Source organism: Hyla sarda, chromosome 1 (assembly GCF_029499605.1).
Source record: "Hyla sarda isolate aHylSar1 chromosome 1, aHylSar1.hap1, whole genome shotgun sequence".
NCBI lineage: Eukaryota > Metazoa > Chordata > Amphibia > Anura > Hylidae > Hyla > Hyla sarda.
The window spans coordinates 7,489,000-7,506,909 of record NC_079189.1 but is presented as its reverse complement, the minus strand read 5'-3'; the positions used below and the strand labels follow the sequence as shown (position 1 = coordinate 7,506,909).

At 45.2% G+C, this 17,910-nt stretch overlaps 2 protein-coding genes across 3 annotated transcripts in view; one reads left to right on the top strand and one right to left on the bottom strand.

Moving 5' to 3' along the window:
- Positions 1 to 10,319: 10,319 nt before the first annotated feature.
- Positions 10,320 to 12,692, bottom strand: LOC130312726 (elastin-like). The gene is made up of 2 exons (XM_056552591.1): positions 11,492 to 12,692; positions 10,320 to 11,389 (listed from the first exon to the last, which is right to left on the bottom strand). Exons 1-2 carry the CDS (start codon positions 12,690 to 12,692, stop codon positions 10,320 to 10,322), a joined length of 2,271 nt encoding a protein of 756 aa, XP_056408566.1.
- A 3,563-nt stretch (positions 12,693 to 16,255) lies between these two features.
- LOC130300011 (PC-esterase domain-containing protein 1A-like) overlaps positions 16,256 to 17,910 on the top strand; it is a gene marked incomplete at its 3' end in the record, with an annotated part of 37,127 nt that continues 35,472 nt past the window's right edge. Inside the window, 1 exon segment of one of the 2 annotated variants that reach the window (XM_056551511.1) lies at positions 16,256 to 16,337. 2 annotated transcript variants of the gene reach the window in all.

Genomic DNA, 17,910 nt, shown 5'->3' with positions numbered 1-17,910 from the left:
AGGATGGGCTCATGGTGGGCAGCTCTGGCACTGCAGGACCGCCCCAGGGTGGCGGGGGGCGTGTCCAAGTGCCAGAGGCGAGCTATGCCGCCGTGTGCTCGGGAGGCGGTTCCCCGAGTGCTGTGGGCACTACCGGCACTGCAGGGCACTCCCCTGTGAGGGGGGGGAGTGTCCGGGAGCCGGTGGTGGAGAGTGGTAGGTCCATGTGCTTGGGGGGCGGTCTTCCAAGTATAGTGTGTTCTGCGGGCACTCCTCTGTGAGGGGGGGGGGGAGTGTCCGGGTGCCAGAATCATCCGCAGAGCCCGTGCGGTCAGGCAATACAGGTGCTGGCATTGTGGGAGGAGCTGGGGTGCGCCCGGTGGGGCAGCCTCAGACTCTGATAATAACATCAGCCATGGAGGAGGAGCCATCGGTGTCAACCCCAGCAGCAGCACCTAAGCCAGAGAAAAAGACTATTCTGAAGCCAGCAATACTACAAGTCCCAGCCAGCCCAGAATCTATTAGTCAGGTCAAGAGTGCTGGGTGTGTGAATGCTGAGTGTAGTAGTGTTATGGATGAGAGGAGTGTATGTGGGAGTGTCAGTGGAGTGAATGTTGGTGGGAGTGGTAGTGATATGAATGGGAAGTCTGGTGTGGATGAGAGTGGTGGTGCGAATGGTGGTATAGGTGGCTCTGAATCTGGTTCTGGGTCTGCCCCCCCCCCCCCCCCCTGTAGTGACTGCTCCTATGAGCTATGCCATTGTCACTGCGAGGGGATCAGGGGGGTCCCCTTCTCCGTCCGGCCCTGGGGGCCATTTGCAACAGCGCCTCCTGGAGGCTTTATGCAGGGGTGACAGGTCGATCCAGGTAGAGGGAAGGGGTGAGGTCGACCTGTCTTTCTGGATAGAGAGGCACGGTTTGGGGGCTTTCCGAGAGCGAAATGGGGAGGTGGTCTGGTCTCTCCCGACACCCGGGCAGGACAATAACCGTAGGAATGTGGTCCGTCTGATTTGGAGGGGCGAGGATGCGTGCCCACCTCGCGCTAAAGGGGTTGAGCTCCTCCTTCAGATGGAATTCAGGGCGAGTGACATCTTTGCCCTGATTCACCCCTACGGTTCGTTGACGTCAGTTTGGTTCGGTCAGAGGGTCTTGAACTCTTCTGGTCAAACTACGAAGTGGCGAAGAACGAGCCCGGCTGGTGGGATTTCTCCGTAAAGGCGATTTCCTGTCAGAACTCTGTCAAGAAAGTGACCGTTTTGACCCGTAACGAGTCGCTTTCTTGTTATGACATCATGACCTGGCTCGGTCGGTATGGGCATGTGACGGACATGCCCAAGAAAAACTTTGATGAGCACGGGATCTGGTCCGGGGCCTGGACGTTTTCTGTCAAACTCAAGCGTTCAGGCAGTACGGATGCCCACATTCCGTCAGCCGCCTTCCTTGGAAGTGATAGGATTCAGGTCTTCTACCAGGGGCAGCCTAAGGTCTGTCACAGGTGTGGCAGCCCCACCCACTTTAGCGCAGCCTGTACTGTGCAGGTGTGCGCTTTGTGTGGTGGGGTGGGTCATCTGGCCGCATCCTGTCTGCAGATCCGGTGCCACCTATGTGGTGTCCTCGGACACCCTTTCAGCCGTTGTCCTAGCGCCTTCGCCCATGCAGCAGCCGCTCCGGCTGAGGAGAGCTGTGAAGTTGCCTCGGCTGGGGAGGGTACAGGCAGGGATGGGGGCACAACAGGGCTTGTGAGGAGGAAAAAGGGCCCCGCCAAACTAAGGCGGGAGGAAAATCGTAGAAGGAGTAGGGAGCTGGAGAGTGCCCAGGTGGCGGGGTAGCTTCAGCCCCTGCTCCTGAAGCTGGCCCTGTAACTGCTGAAGCCCTGGAGGAGAACGTGCTAGATGAGGAGATCAGGAGGTAGGCAAAGAGGATGGCAATATGGCCGACCCTTCTGATTCCTCCCACTATGAAAGTGTGGATGAGGATAGTGGGGAGAGGCCTAAAAAGAAAGATAAGGGCAAAAGGAAAGGGAGAAAGAAGAGGTGAGAGTCCTCTGTTCCTTGTACTACGGGCCAGGTCCAAAACGGAAGCCTGACTGCCCCCCCTCTGATTGACCTGTCAAACCAGTACCTCGTTCTCGATACCCTCTCCTCCCCCTCCTTGGAGGGGGAAGGTGAGGGCGGGGTGCCTAGGAAGAAAGAGCCTCTGAGGGGAACTGGGCCCTGTCCTGTCGGAACACCTTCCTCGGAGGGCAGGGCTAGACCGGGGCCGGATGGAGATGGGGATCAAATGGATCAATCGGAATCCAAATAAAGGTCTAAGTGTGGTCCAGCCCTCTCGTCTTCTTTGGGGGATGAGGGGGCGAAAAAGAAGGGAAAAAAGAAATAAAGGGTGAGGCCATCTAATTCAATCACCCTGTATGGCGGCACTCACCCCATTGACACTGGCATCTATTAATTGTGCCAGCATAAAGTCTGATACGGCTAGATTCGCAGCCTTTGATTTTCTCGGCCGTGTTGAAGCCGGCATTTTCTTTTTACAGGAGACCAGGTTGTCAGATCTAGCCTCTCTGTTAAATCCCACTGGTCTCTTGCGGCTGAGCCGTATAGTGGGGTGGCGGTCCTTTTTACCGCTCCTGTTGAATGCCGACGGGTTATTGAATAATAAATGGGGAGGTGCCTGATCTTAGATGTCTTCATGAAGGGACAAGAGCTTCGGCTCATTAACATCTACGCCCCGCAAACTAAGCGGGGCCGTAAAGATCTCTTTATGAGGATTAAGCCCTTTCTTTTTACAAATCGGCAAGTGATCTTTGGAGGGGACTTCAATAATGTCACGAGGTCCCAAGATCGGATGGTCCGCTGACTTGCCATAGTGGCACTTATTAGCATAGCTAGAGAAGCTCGCCTAGAGGACTCCCTCGTCCGGAGCCCCTCGGGCCACGCGGGTTTCACCTATCATCAAGGTAGTCGCAGGTCTAGGATAGATAGGTTTTATTTAAAGGAGGAAGCCGTCTCTTCCGCAGTGTCCGTGGTTGAGGTGGAGTTCTCCGATCACTGTATGATTTTGTTTTCCCTGAATGTTTCAGAGACCCCACGGATGGGTAAAGGTTACTGGAAGCTGAATTTGTCCCTCCTGGAAGAAGCGGAGGTAAGACAGTCCTTTGAGGATTTTCTTCAGAGTCAGGTACCTTTACTGGACCTATGTAGTAGTAAGTCAGAGTGGTGGGAGATATGCAAGAAGCGGGTTGCGGGGTTCTTCCGCCAGCTCTCGAGCCTCAGGTCCCTGAACAGGTATCGCCTGTATCAGGGTCTGAGGAGGAAACTCGAACTTCTCATCTCGACTGGAGGTAGCCGAGAGGATATCTCCAGAGTGAAGTCCTTGCTGATGAGGTGTCAGTACGATAGGCACGCATCTTTGGTTTTTGAGAGGGATTACGGGAGGTACCGCTCGCCAGACCCTTACAGAAACTGCAAGATGTCAGTGAGTAGTAAAGTCATTTCAGCACTGATTGATAGTACAGGATCTCTGAATCGGTCCAGATCAGGGATCTTGGAGGTCATCAGATCCTTCTACTCGCACCTCTTGGGGAGGAAGGATCTAGATCGAGACAGGATGTCGGCTTTCCTGGCTGAAACCATTCCTGAGCATGGGGTAGACCCCTCTCTTGGCATTTTGGCAGAAGAGATCAGGGAAGAGGAAGTGAGACTGGCGATCGAGGGGCTTGCCCCTAAGAAGTCGCCAGGTCCGGATGGCTTAACATCCGAGTGGTACAGGACCGTTAAGGAGTCTTTAGCTCCCCTCTTGACTGAGGTATTCAATGAGTGTCTCTCCTCGGGCACTCTGCCGAAGTCAATGAGGAGGTCAGCTCTGATTCTTCTCTCAAAGGGTAAAGATCGTAGCCGGATTGAGAATTGGAGGCCCATAGCTCTTCTCAATACGGACAGGAAGCTTCTGGACAAGATACTGTTTAATTGGTTGGTGAAGTTTGCACCCCGGCTCCTTTCGGAGGCCCAGCACTGCACTGTTCCAGGCCGCAGCACCTTAACTGCTGTCTTCAGTGTCAGGGAGGCAGTGGAGCGTAGTAGTGCAGGTCTCTGGAAGGGGTACTTGCTGTCTTTGGATCAGGACAAAGCATTTGATCGGGTGAACCACGAGTACCTCTGGTCCGTCCTCCTGAGATATGGCTTACCGAGTACTTTTGTTTGGCTTAAGATCTTGTATGCAGGGGCAGAGAGTTTCCCACTGGTGAACGGGTGGTCTGGCCGCCACTTTGGAGTGGGGTCTGGAGTCCGTCAGGGTTGTCCTTTGAGCCCGCTCTTTTATGCGTTCGCGATCGATCCCTTCCTTAGGAGGGTGAGTCGCGGACCATTGGCAGGAGTCAGGATGAGTCGGAGGCCATCCAGAGGGTGGTGGCGTACGCTGATGATGTCACCATTTTCGTCTCCTGAAGAGAGGAGTTCGATGTGGTGATGTCGGAGGTGGACCGCTACTCGGAGGCATCCGGGTCTAAGATCAACCGGGATAAGTGTGAGAGTCTCTGGCTGGGAGGGGGAGATCCCACGTTTGATCTCCCGGACACCCTTCCAGGGCCCCAAGAATCAGCAAAAGTCTTAGGCATCACATTCGGCCAGGATGATTATCCCACCAAAAACTGGGATGGTAAGCTCCAGGATGCCGCTCAGAAGGTGGACCAGTGGAAGGGTTGGTCTTTGACCCTCAGGGAAAGGGTACACCTGATCAAATCGTACCTGCTCCCCTTGTTTATCTATCTGGGCAGTGTATGTATCTTGCCAGAGGCTTACTACACTAGGGTCTACAGCCTGTTTTTCCAGATGTTATGGGGGAACAGGATGAACCTAATGAAGAGAGAGGTTACGTACCGCACGAGGAGACTAGGGGGTTTATCTATGGTAAACCCGATGTTGTTCTTAACGGACACCTTCTTGAAAGCCAACATCGCAAACCTCTGGTCAGAGAGGGCTCCTACGTGGGTACTCTCCTGCAGGGAATGGTTTCGGCCTTTCTTCCAGGAATGGGAGAGGGGAGGGCAAGTGAAGGACCTCCGTACGCCCCATGGATATCTTCCGGCTTACGCTACCCCGACTCTGAAGGCGATACGTCGGTGGGGTCTGGGAGTGTGGGAGATCAGGACCCAGTCAAGGCAGTTCCTTGAAAAACGGGTTCTGTTGACCCACTTCCAGAAGCCTCTGGTGCTCAGGGACTGCCCAGGTCGGGATCTGAGGGTGGGGTTGTATCTTTTAAACATGAAAAGGATCCCCCAGAAGTTTTGGGACTTGGCCTGGCGCTGCTTTCAGGGGAAGCTATATGTAAGGGACAACCTGAAGTGCAGGAACTCTGATCACCGGGGATGTCCCCGAGAAGAGTGCGGGGACACGCTGGAAAGCAAGGACCACTTCCTGCTTCATTGTCCCTTTAATGTAGGGGTCTACACCCGGGTGGGCTCTTCCATCGGCTGGAGTCAGCTTGCCTGCCTTATCAATCCAGAGTGGGCTTATGGGGCACTCAGGAACCTGGGTGGCCGAGATCGAGGCACTTTATTCTTAGTTAGCTTAGTGGTTAGGTACTACACGTGGTACTAGGAATATCACCGGTGACCTTGGGAAGATCAGGTCTTTGGAGTATGGCAGTCTTGGTACCAGTAGGGGATCTCTCCTATGTAGAGGTTTATCTTTTGATGTGCCCTAGGTACTAGACCTTTTGGGTAGAGTGCCTTTATTTTGGTTAGGGATAGTGTATGTATGTTAGGGTGAGTTTTAGGGTCAGTTTCATGAAGGGATAGCGATAGGGTTAGAGGTTGATAGGGAAAGGTATTTAAATTTAATTTTATCAGGATTGCCATCCTTCTTCCTGGTGGGGGGCTATGCATGCCACCTTAGCCTTTTGTTTTGTTTTCTGTGGATAGATTGTAAAGGGCTTGCAGGCAACCAAACTTGGGCCGTGTGGGGTTTTTGGTGTATTGTATTGTTGATATTGTTTTGTTATATATATTGTTCTGTATAAATTGTTCTGTTTATAATTAGGTGAGTAGGGTGTATTTTAGGTTGGGTGGGGGTGTTGGGGGGGGGGTGGTGGTCTTGAATGGGTCAGTTATGGACAAAATGTGGACAAACTGTGTTTTATGGACTTTGACCCATGTCCAGAGGGTGTGGTGGGTGATGGGATAGTTTAGTGTAGGTTGTTATTTTTGTTATATAGATATATTGTTATATAGGTTGCTATTTTAGTTATATATGTCGTTATGCATAATTATTTTATTTAAAAAATGTTTTATTTTTTTTTTCTCCTAGGTGGATAATTTTTAGTTACGGCAGTTCGCAATATTTTATTTATTTTTTATTTATTCATTTATTTTTATTTATTTATAAATGTATTTATTTATTTATTTTTATTTTATTTATTTTTTTTATTTTATTATTTATTTTGTATCTTTTTTTAATTTTTTATTATTATTATTTTTTTTCTCCAAGGTGGATAATTTTTGGTTATGGCAGTTCGCCATATTTTTCTTTTGTTATTTATAAAAAAAGAGGAAAAAAAGGGAGAAGGAGAGCAATGTGTATATATATATATATATATATATATATATATATATATATATATATGTGTGTGTGTGTGTGTGTGTGTTTCGTTTTGTTATGGCGAGGAAAGCTTTATTTATGTCTTATAAGGAATGTAGGTGTGTGTGTGTGTGTGTGTGTGTGTGTGTGTCTGGTTTTGTAAGTTATAGGTAGGTCATTTTTGTTAGATTACCTGGGCTGGCCTGTTAGAAAATTTGAGTTGTTATTTTAAGACAGAAAGTCTGTATTTATGTTCAGTTTTGCAAATTTTTGTTACAGTCAATTGGACTTGTTTTTCTCTTTTGTTTTTTTTTTTATTTTATAATAAAAGAGTGTTAGCAGAGAGCACTGTGGTCAGTCAGAAAGGAAATTCAAAAAGAAAAGAACTTCCTGTGGAGCATACAGCAGCTTATAAGTGCTGGAAGCATTAAGATGTTTTAATAGAAGTAATTTACAAATCTGTTTAACTTTCTTGCATCAGTTGATTAAAAAATTTTTTTTTCAGCGGAGTACCCCTTTAAAGCTATTATTACAAGCATCATTATAGATGGAGGACCCAACCGATAGAGCAGATTTAGTAGACAGGTAGGACCTCACTCCATAGCCATGAGATGGATCACGTCATAGACCAGGACATCTTCCTCTTCTTTAGTCACTATCCTTACTCAGGGTCAGCGCTCACCTTTGACCTCTACTTGTTTGTACATGGTTAATATATAACCTTTCTAGTTCAGGTTCCTCTGTTTGTTCTCATTTTCCATATTATATTACGGCTGTAGTTCTAACCAATCTATTCGGTTCCCTCCCCCAACATCTCACCAGTTCACCATCATAGAAGACTACGGTCTAATCTTAGGGAGTGAATGGAGACAAGTGCTGACAACCACAATGGACTGGAATAGCAGAGTCGGGACTAGAACAGCCAGATGTCTCCGGTCCACATAAAATCCAAGAAGAACAGATCCAGCGCTCATGTGGAGTTAAAAAGAACTTTATTTATTCATCCAACAAGTAACACACAGGAAACAAAACAAACACTGACGCATTTCGGGTCAGTATGACCCTTAGTCACGGCTTACGGTACATAGTAAGCAACACTATTTATCTAATACCCCCATCGGGTCACATGGCTATGATATCATTAGAAAATCAGAACTGCTCTTAAAATCGGGAAGAAGGAACTATATCCGAAATGGTCGTAGGGGTAGGCGCTATGGTGGTGTGCAAAACATTACAACTCATTTAACAACCTTGCCAACTCGACCATATGAAGTCATTATTATGAAGAACTAATCATTGGAATAAAGATAAATTCATTGATATGGATCTAGTAGTCATAGATATAAATATTCCATAGAAAAAGATGAAAAGCTGCACCTGCCACGTCTTCATAAAGTGCTTTATTTCTTCCATGATCAGTGGGGGACACTGCATGCGGGTGCTGTACAGGAGCGACGCGTGTTTCACGCTTAACCGCGCATCGACGATGCGCGGTTAAGCGCGAAACACGTGTCGCTCCTGTACAGCACCCGCATGCAGTTTCCCCCACTGATCATGGAAGAAATTAGGCACTTTATGAAGACGTGGCAGGTGCAGCTTTTCATCTTTTTCTAAGGAACATTGCATGACTGTGGACTTTTAGGCATTGCACCGCCACACAGTGCATTATGAGCACCACACTAGCGTCCATTATATTATTGAGTACAACCAAATAGGATTTATGGTCAGCAGTGCCAGTCCCTTTCTTTTTTGTGGAATAGATATAAATCTAGTTCATAATAAAATCAGCATTGGTATAGTACAAGGCAAAATGGCTGATCTGACCTTCCGAAGGCATGTAGGACAGTACTCCAAATATACTCTATGGATAGAATAGCCGAGCTATATGTATCCTGTGTCCTAGGATGTCCATAAATATATTCTATTTCCACGTACTACTGAAGTGACTGAAGAAGTTTTGTCTGTATACTATTGCATTGGCTGTGAAATCTGAGTTGAGTTTTGAAGGATATTTATAACATGGTGATCTTGCGTGTTGCTTTACATGTGGGTATCCTGTTTGCTTATGGCTGTTCACTTTAATGTATTTTACACTTTCATTGAGATTTTTTATGTATACTTTGCCATAGCTGTATACCCCTGTATTTATTTTTCAAAAAAATAAAACTAAAATAACATTCATATTTTCACATAAATGCACAATAATAGGGAAAATGAGAAAATAAATAATAACATTTAATAAAATGTAATTATAAATATTTAATAATATTTAATTTAATAATAATAATAATAATAAATAATACATATTTAATAATAATTATAAAATATTTAATGTTTGAAACTTTAATAAATATGCTTTGTTTCTCAAAGCTTGGCTACAACTGTAACCAGTCCACCACTGCCTGCTGTACGCTGGCTACTACACCCACCAGTCCATCACCCTTGCTACCGCTACTATTAGCCAGGCTTACACTTCCACAACCAATATTAGGCATAATTCTTCTTCACTATTTTGGGACACCCATCCTGTTGCTACTCCCAATTAGGAGATTTTTTTTTTTTTTTTTAAACTTGGAAAAAGCTATTGCATTCTCCGATACCTCCGTGTGCATTTTACCACCAGCAGGCATCTGTCAACAACCAGAGATACTTTATGTAGCTTTATTTTAGTATTAAATACTATAAAAATGTTTTATTTTTTTTTTTAAACATGCTGTTAGTTACCATTGGTCACCGCATGTCGCAATAACTGAGCCTTAAAGGGGTATTCCGGGCAAAAACATCTTATCCCCCATCTTATCCCCAAGACGGGGACGTGACGACACGCCACGCTCCTTCCATTCATTTCTATGGGAGGGGGCGTAACGGCCGCAACATGAATGGAGGGGGCGTGGCGTGACGTCACGTCCCCGTCTCGGAAGCCCGGCTGTTTCCGAAACTGCAGACGCAGCTACGCATAGAATGCGGGCTGCTGCAGGGAGATCGTGGGGGGTCCCAGCGGCTGGCCCCCCGCGATCAGACATCTTATCCCCTATCCTTTCGATAGGGGATAAGATGTTTTTGCCTGGAATACCCCTTTAAAACCCTTTAAAACTACTTGAATATAGGTGACACCCAACAGTGTTACAAAGGGCTTTAGAGCTCTGTGCAGTGTTATACATGTGATTTAAATGCCCCTTTAAGGGTTATAAAATGTAGGGTTCTGTTAGAACTTATTTGCCAAAAACCAAACCTTGTTGAAAAATTCTGCGAGCACGGTAAACAAAACTTTTGAAAAGTTTGCTTATCTCTAGTACAGCCGATTCCCTTGAGAAAGTCAGCCTAGCTGACGAAACGTCAGGGGGGGGGGGGGGGTAATTGAGATTAATTTTAACATCAGACTAATGTCCTAACCTACATAACTATATAGCACATCCAGAGCAATTGCGTCTATTGATAAACGCAGAGCAGTGTTACCTAGGATGTGCTAATTGAATCAGGAACACAGTCTGGAATTTTAAAACATATTTGTTTAATAAGTTTGGTTTAAGAATTTTAACATGAATAACCAATAAAGATTATATATTTTAGGGGGGGGGGGGATTTCTAGTTTAGGGCTTACCCCTTGGGGGTGACCCCTAAAGGTTGTTGTTTGTATCTCTAGTACAGACCCCGGAGTTAATTGGTTGGCTCCAAAATAAGCTTCAAATACTCGGGTCTTCAGCTGGACTTGGTGGTCCACGATTCCAGGTGAATCCTCTTCTCTTCTGGGTTGGACCTCAAGTCGGCATTATATCATTGTTGTGTTGTGTTGTGTTGAAATTGAGTTGTATTTGCCATGAGAGGATCCTTCACTAGGAACATCATGTCCGATTCCAGGAGCATCACCACCGTCTTCAGGAGCATAACCACCAACTCCAGGAGCATCACCACCAACTCCAGGAGCATCACCACCAACTTCAGGAGCATCACCACCGACTTCAGGAGCATCACCACCAACTCCAGGAGCATCACCACCAACTCCAGGAGCATCCCCACCAACTCCAGAAGCATTACCACCAACTCCAGGAGCATCACCACCAACTCCAGGAGCATCACCACCAACTCCAGGAGCATCCCCACCAACTCCAGAAGCATTACCACCAACTCCAGGAGCATCACCACCAACTCCAGGAGCATCATCACCAACTCCAGGAGCATCACCACCAACTCCAGGAGCATCACCACCAACTCCAGGAGCATCATCACCAACTCCAGGAGCATCACCACCAACTCCAGGAGCATCACCACCAACTCCAGGAGCATAACCACCAACTCCAGGAGCATCACCACCAACTTCAGGAGCATCACCACCAACTCCAGGAGCATCACCACCATCTTCAGGAGCATAACCACCATCTTCAGGAGCATAACCACCAACTCCAGGAGAATCACCACCAACTCCAGGAGCATCACCACCAACTCCAGGAGCATCACCACCAACTCCAGGAGAATCACCACCAACTCCAGGAGCATCACCACCAACTCCAGGAGCATCACCACCGTCTTCAGGAGCATAACCACCAACTCCAGGAGCATCACCACCAACTCCAGGAGCATCGCCACCAACTCCAGGAGCATCACCACCAACTCCAGGAGCATCACCACCAACTTCAGGAGCATAACCACCAACTCCAGGAGCATCACCACCAACTCCAGGAGCATCACCACCAACTTCAGGAGCATCACCACCAACTCCAGGAGCATCACCACCAACTTCAGGAGCATCACCACCAACTCCAGGAGCATCACCACCAACTCCAGGAGCATCACCACCAACTTCAGGAGCATCACCACCAACTTCAGGAGCATCACCACCAACTTCAGGAGCATCACCACCAACTTCAGGAGCATCACCACCAACTCCAGGAGCATCGCCACCAACTCCAGGAGCATCGCCACCAACTCCAGGAGCATCGCCACCAACTCCAGGAGCATCGCCACCAACTTCAGGAGCATCGCCACCAACTCCAGGTGCATCACCACCAACTCCAGGAGCATCACCACCAACTTCAGGAGCATCGCCACCAACTACAGGAGCATCGCCACCAACTCCAGGAGCATCGCCACCAACTCCAGGAGCATCGCAACCAATTCCAGGAACATAACCACCAACTCCAGGAGCATAACCACCAACTCCAGGAGCATCACCGCCAACTCCAGGAGCATCACCGCCAACTCCAGGAGCATCACCACCAACTCCAGAAGCATCACCACCAACTCCAGGAGCATCACCACCAACTTCAGGAGCATCACCACCAACTCCAGGGGCATCACCTCTGAATCCCGGAGCATCACCTCTGACCCCAGGAGCATCACCACCAACTCCAGGAGCATCACCACCAACTCCAGGAGCATCACCACCAACTTCAGGAGCATCACCACCAACTCCAGGAGCATCACCACCAACTCCAGGAGCATCACCACCAACTCCAGGAGCATCACCACCAACTCCAGGAGCATCACCACCAACTCCAGGAGCATCGCCACCAACTCCAGGAGCATCACCTCCCATTCCAGAGGCATCACCACCAACTCCAGGAGCATCACCAACAACTCCAGGAGCATCACCACCAACTTCAGGAGCATAACCACCAACTCCAGGAGCATCACCACCAACTTCAGGAGCATCACCACCAACTCCAGAATCATCACCACCAACTCCAGGAGCATCACCACCAACTCCAGGAGCATCGCCACCAACTCCAGGAGCATCACCTCCCATTCCAGAGGCATCACCACCAACTCCAGGAGCATCACCAACAACTCCAGGAGCATCACCACCAACTTCAGGAGCATAACCACCAACTCCAGGAGCATCACCACCAACTTCAGGAGCATCACCACCAACTCCAGAATCATCACCACCAACTCCAGGAGCATCACCACCAACTCCAGGAGCATCACCACCAACTCCAGGAGCATCACCACCAACTCCAGGAGCATCGCCACCAACTCCAGGAGCATCGCCACCAACTCCAGGAGCATCACCTCCCATTCCAGAGGCATCACCACCATCTTCAGGAGCATAACCACCATCTTCAGGAGCATAACCACCAACTCCAGGAGCATCACCACCAACTCCAGGAGCATCACCACCAACTCCAGAATCATCACCTCCCATTCCAGAGGCATCACCACCAACTCCAGGAGCATCACCACTGACTGTTTTACAGTATTTGGCAGGGTCACCTTTACTATTGTAGTTGAGATCTCATTTTTTTAGACTAGTTTATCTTTTTAATCTGAACTTCCTCTTTTTCTTATTAAATTATAACTGTCGTTCTTTTTTTGTTTTGTTTCCTGAACGTCATTGTGGTAGATACAGAACAGTGTAAATTGATTCTTTCAAACAGCAATATCAAGTTCATGATTGGGACTACTCTTCCTTCATATCCTATAAGTCAGTACTGCCAACCTACATATCATCACACCTGTCACCTATAGATCATCACACCTGTCACCTATAGATCATCACACCTGTCACCTATATATCATCACACCTGTCACCTATAGATCATCACACCTGTCACCTATATATCATCACACCTGTCACCTATAGATCATCACACCTGTCATCTATAGATCATCACACCTGTCACCTACATATCATCACATCTGTCACCTATAGATCATCACACCTGTCACCTACATATCATCACACCTGTCACCCATAGATCATCACACCTGTCACCTATAGATCATCACACCTGTCACCCATAGATCATCACACCTGTCACCTATAGATCATCACACCTGTCACCTATAGATAATCACACCTGTCACCTGCATATCATCACACCTGTCACCCATAGATCATCACACCTGTCACCTACATATCATCACACCTGTCACCTATAGATCATCACACCTGTCACCTACATATCATCACACCTGTCACCTACATATCATCACACCTGTCACCTATAGATCATCACACCTGTCACCTACATATCATCACTCCTGTCACCTATAGATCATCACACCTGTCACCTACATATCATCACACCTGTCGCCTATGGATCATCACACCTGTCACCTATAGATCATCACACATGTCACCTATGCATCATCACACCTGTCACCTACACATCATCACACCTGTCACCTATACATCATCACACCTGTCACCTACAGATCATCACACCTGTCACTTACATATCATCACACCTGTCACCTACATATAATCCCACCTGTCACCTATATATCATCACACCTGTCACCTACACATCATCACACCTGTCACCTATATATCATCACACCTGTCACCTACACATCATCACACCTGTCACCTAAATATAATCACACCTGTCACCTATATATCATCACACCTGTCACCTACACATCATCACACCTGTCATCTATATATCATCACACCTGTCACCTATATATCATCACACCTGTCACCTACACATCATCACACCTGTCATCTATATATCATCACACCTGTCACCTACAGATCATCACACCTGTCACCTACATATAATCACACCTGTCACCTATATATAATCACACCTGTCACCTATACATCATCACACCTGTCACCTATATGTCATCACACCTGTCACCTACATATCATCACACCTGTCACCTATAGATCATCACAGCTGTCACCTATATATAATCACACCTGTCACCCATACATCATCACACCTGTCACCTATATATAATCACGCCTGTCACCTATACATCATCACACCTGTCACCTATATATAATCATACCTGTCACCTATAAATCATCACACCTGTCACCTATATATAATCACACCTGTCACCTATAAATCACACACCTGTCACCTACAGATCATCACACCTGTCACCTACACATCATCACACCTGTCACCTATATATAATCACACCTGCCACCTATAAATCACACACCTGTCACCTACACATCATCACACCTGTCACCTACACATCATCACACCTGTCACCTACATATCATCACACCTGTCACCTATATATCATCACACCTGTCACCTACACATCATCACACCTGTCACCTACACATCATCACACCTGTCACCTACACATCATCACACCTGTCACCTACATATCATCACACCTGTCACCTATATATCATCACACCTGTCACCTACACATCATCACACCTGTCACCTACACATCATCACACCTGTCACCTACATATAATCACACCTGTCACCTATATATAATCACACCTGTCACCTACACATCATCACACCTGTCACCTACATATAATCACACCTGTCACCTATATATCATCACACCTGTCACCTACAGATCATCACACCTGTCACCTACATATAATCACACCTGTCACCTATATATCATCACACCTGTCACCTACACATCATCACACCTGTCACCTACATATCATCACACCTGTCACCTACATATAATCACACCTGTCACCTATACATCATCACACCTGTCACCTACACATCATCACACCTGTCACCTACATATCATCACACCTGTCACCTACATATAATCACACCTGTCACCTATACATCATCACACCTGTCACCTATATGTCATCACACCTGTCACCTATATGTCATCACACCTGTCACCTACAGATCATCACACCTGTCACCTATATGTCATCACACCTGTCACCTACATATCATCACACCTGTCACCTACACATCATCACACTGGTCACCTACATATCATCACACCTGTCACCTATATATCATCACACCTGTCACCTACACATCATCACACCTGTCACCTATATATAATCACACCTGTCACCTATACATCATCACACCTGTCACCTATCTGTCATCACACCTGTCACCTATATATAATCACACCTGTCACCTATAAATCATCACACCTGTCACCTATCTGTCATCACACCTGTCACCTATATATAATCACACCTGTCACCTATAAATCACACACCTGTCACCTACAGATCATCACACCTGTCACCTATATATCATCACACCTGTCACCTATAAATCACACACCTGTCACCTACACATCCTCACACCTGTCACCTATATATAATCACACACCTGTCACCTACACATCATCACACCTGTCACCGATATATAATCACACCTGTCACCTATAAATCACACACCTGTCACCTATCTGTCATCACACCTGTCACCTATATATAATCACACACCTGTCACCTATCTGTCATCACACCTGTCACCTATATATAATCACACACCTGTCACCTATCTGTCATCACACCTGTCACCTATATATAATCACACCTGTCACCTATAAATCACACACCTGTCACCTATCTGTCATCACACCTGTCACCTATATATAATCACACCTGTCACCTATATATAATCACACCTGTCACCTACACATCATCACACCTGTCACCTACATATAATCACACCTGTCACCTATATATAATCACACCTGTCACCTACACATCATCACACCTGTCACCTATATATCATCACACCTGTCACCTATATATAATCACACCTGTCACCTATATATAATCACACCTGTCACCTATAAATCACACACCTGTCACCTATATTCAGTGTACCCGTGTGTACAGTAGATGTAGGAGTTGTTATTCACACGATCTTCCGCTCTCTTTTCTGGTTCTCTCTCATTATTAGAGCTGTGGGCGTGGTCTCCGTATGTGAAGCTCAGAGGGGCGGGGCCGATTCGCAGGTTTATACATGAGCGCTGGGAAAAGAGGCGGGAGGGGCGGGGCCGATCGCAGCAAGAGATGGGGGCGGGTGCAGTCACTCGGCTCCTGGTATGATCGGAGGACACGGAGCGGAGACCTGAGCTGGTGATTATAAGTTATATACTTCACTGTATACTGCACTATATACTGATCTATATACTATATACTTATCTATATACTATATACTGATCTATATACTATATACTGATCTATATACTGAACTATATACTATATACTGATCTATATACTATATACTGATCTATATACTATATACTGATCTATATACTGATCTATATACTGATCTATATACTATATACTGATCTATATACTATATACTGATCTATATACTGATCTATATACTGATCTATATACTGATCTATATACTATATACTGATCTATATACTGCACTATATACTGATCTATATACTATATACTGATCTATATACTATATACTGATCTATATACTGATCTATATACTGCACTATATACTGATCTATATACTATATACTGATCTATATACTATATACTGATCTATATACTGATCTATATACTGATCTATATACTGATCTATATACTATATACTGATCTATATACTGATCTATATACTGCACTATATACTGATCTATATACTATATACTGCACTATATACTGCACTATATACTGATCTATATACTGTACTATATACTGATCTATATACTATATACTGATCTATATACTGATCTATATACTGATCTATATACTGTACTATATACTGATCTATATACTATATACTGATCTATATACTATATACTGATCTATATACTGATCTATATACTGTACTATATACTGATCTATATACTATATACTGATCTATATACTATATACTGATCTATATACTGATCTATATACTGATCTATATACTGATCTATATACTATATACTGATCTATATACTATATACTGATCTATATACTGATCTATATACTGCACTATATACTGATCTATATACTATATACTGATCTATATACTGCACTATATACTGATCTATATACTATATACTGATCTATATACTATATACTGATCTATATACTGATCTATATACTATATACTGATCTATATACTGATCTATATACTGATCTATATACCGTACTATATACTGATCTATATACTATATACTGATCTATATACTGATCTATATACTGATCTATATACTATATACTGATCTATATACTATATACTGATCTATATACTGATCTATATACTATATACTGATCTATATACTGATCTATATACTGTACTATATACTGATCTATATACTATATACTGATCTATATACTGATCTATATACTATATACTGATCTATATACTGATCTATATACTGTATACTGATACTATATATACTGCACACTGATCTATATACTGTATACTGATACTATATACTGATCTATATACTGTATACTGATACTATATATACTGCACACTGATCTATATACTGTATACTGATACTATATATACTGCACACTGATCTATATACTGTATACTGATACTATATATATACGGCACACTGATATATATACTGTATACTGATACTATATACTGATCTATATACTGTATACTGATACTATATATACTGCACACTGATCTATATACTGTATACTGATACTATATATACTGCACACTGATCTATATACTGTATCCTGA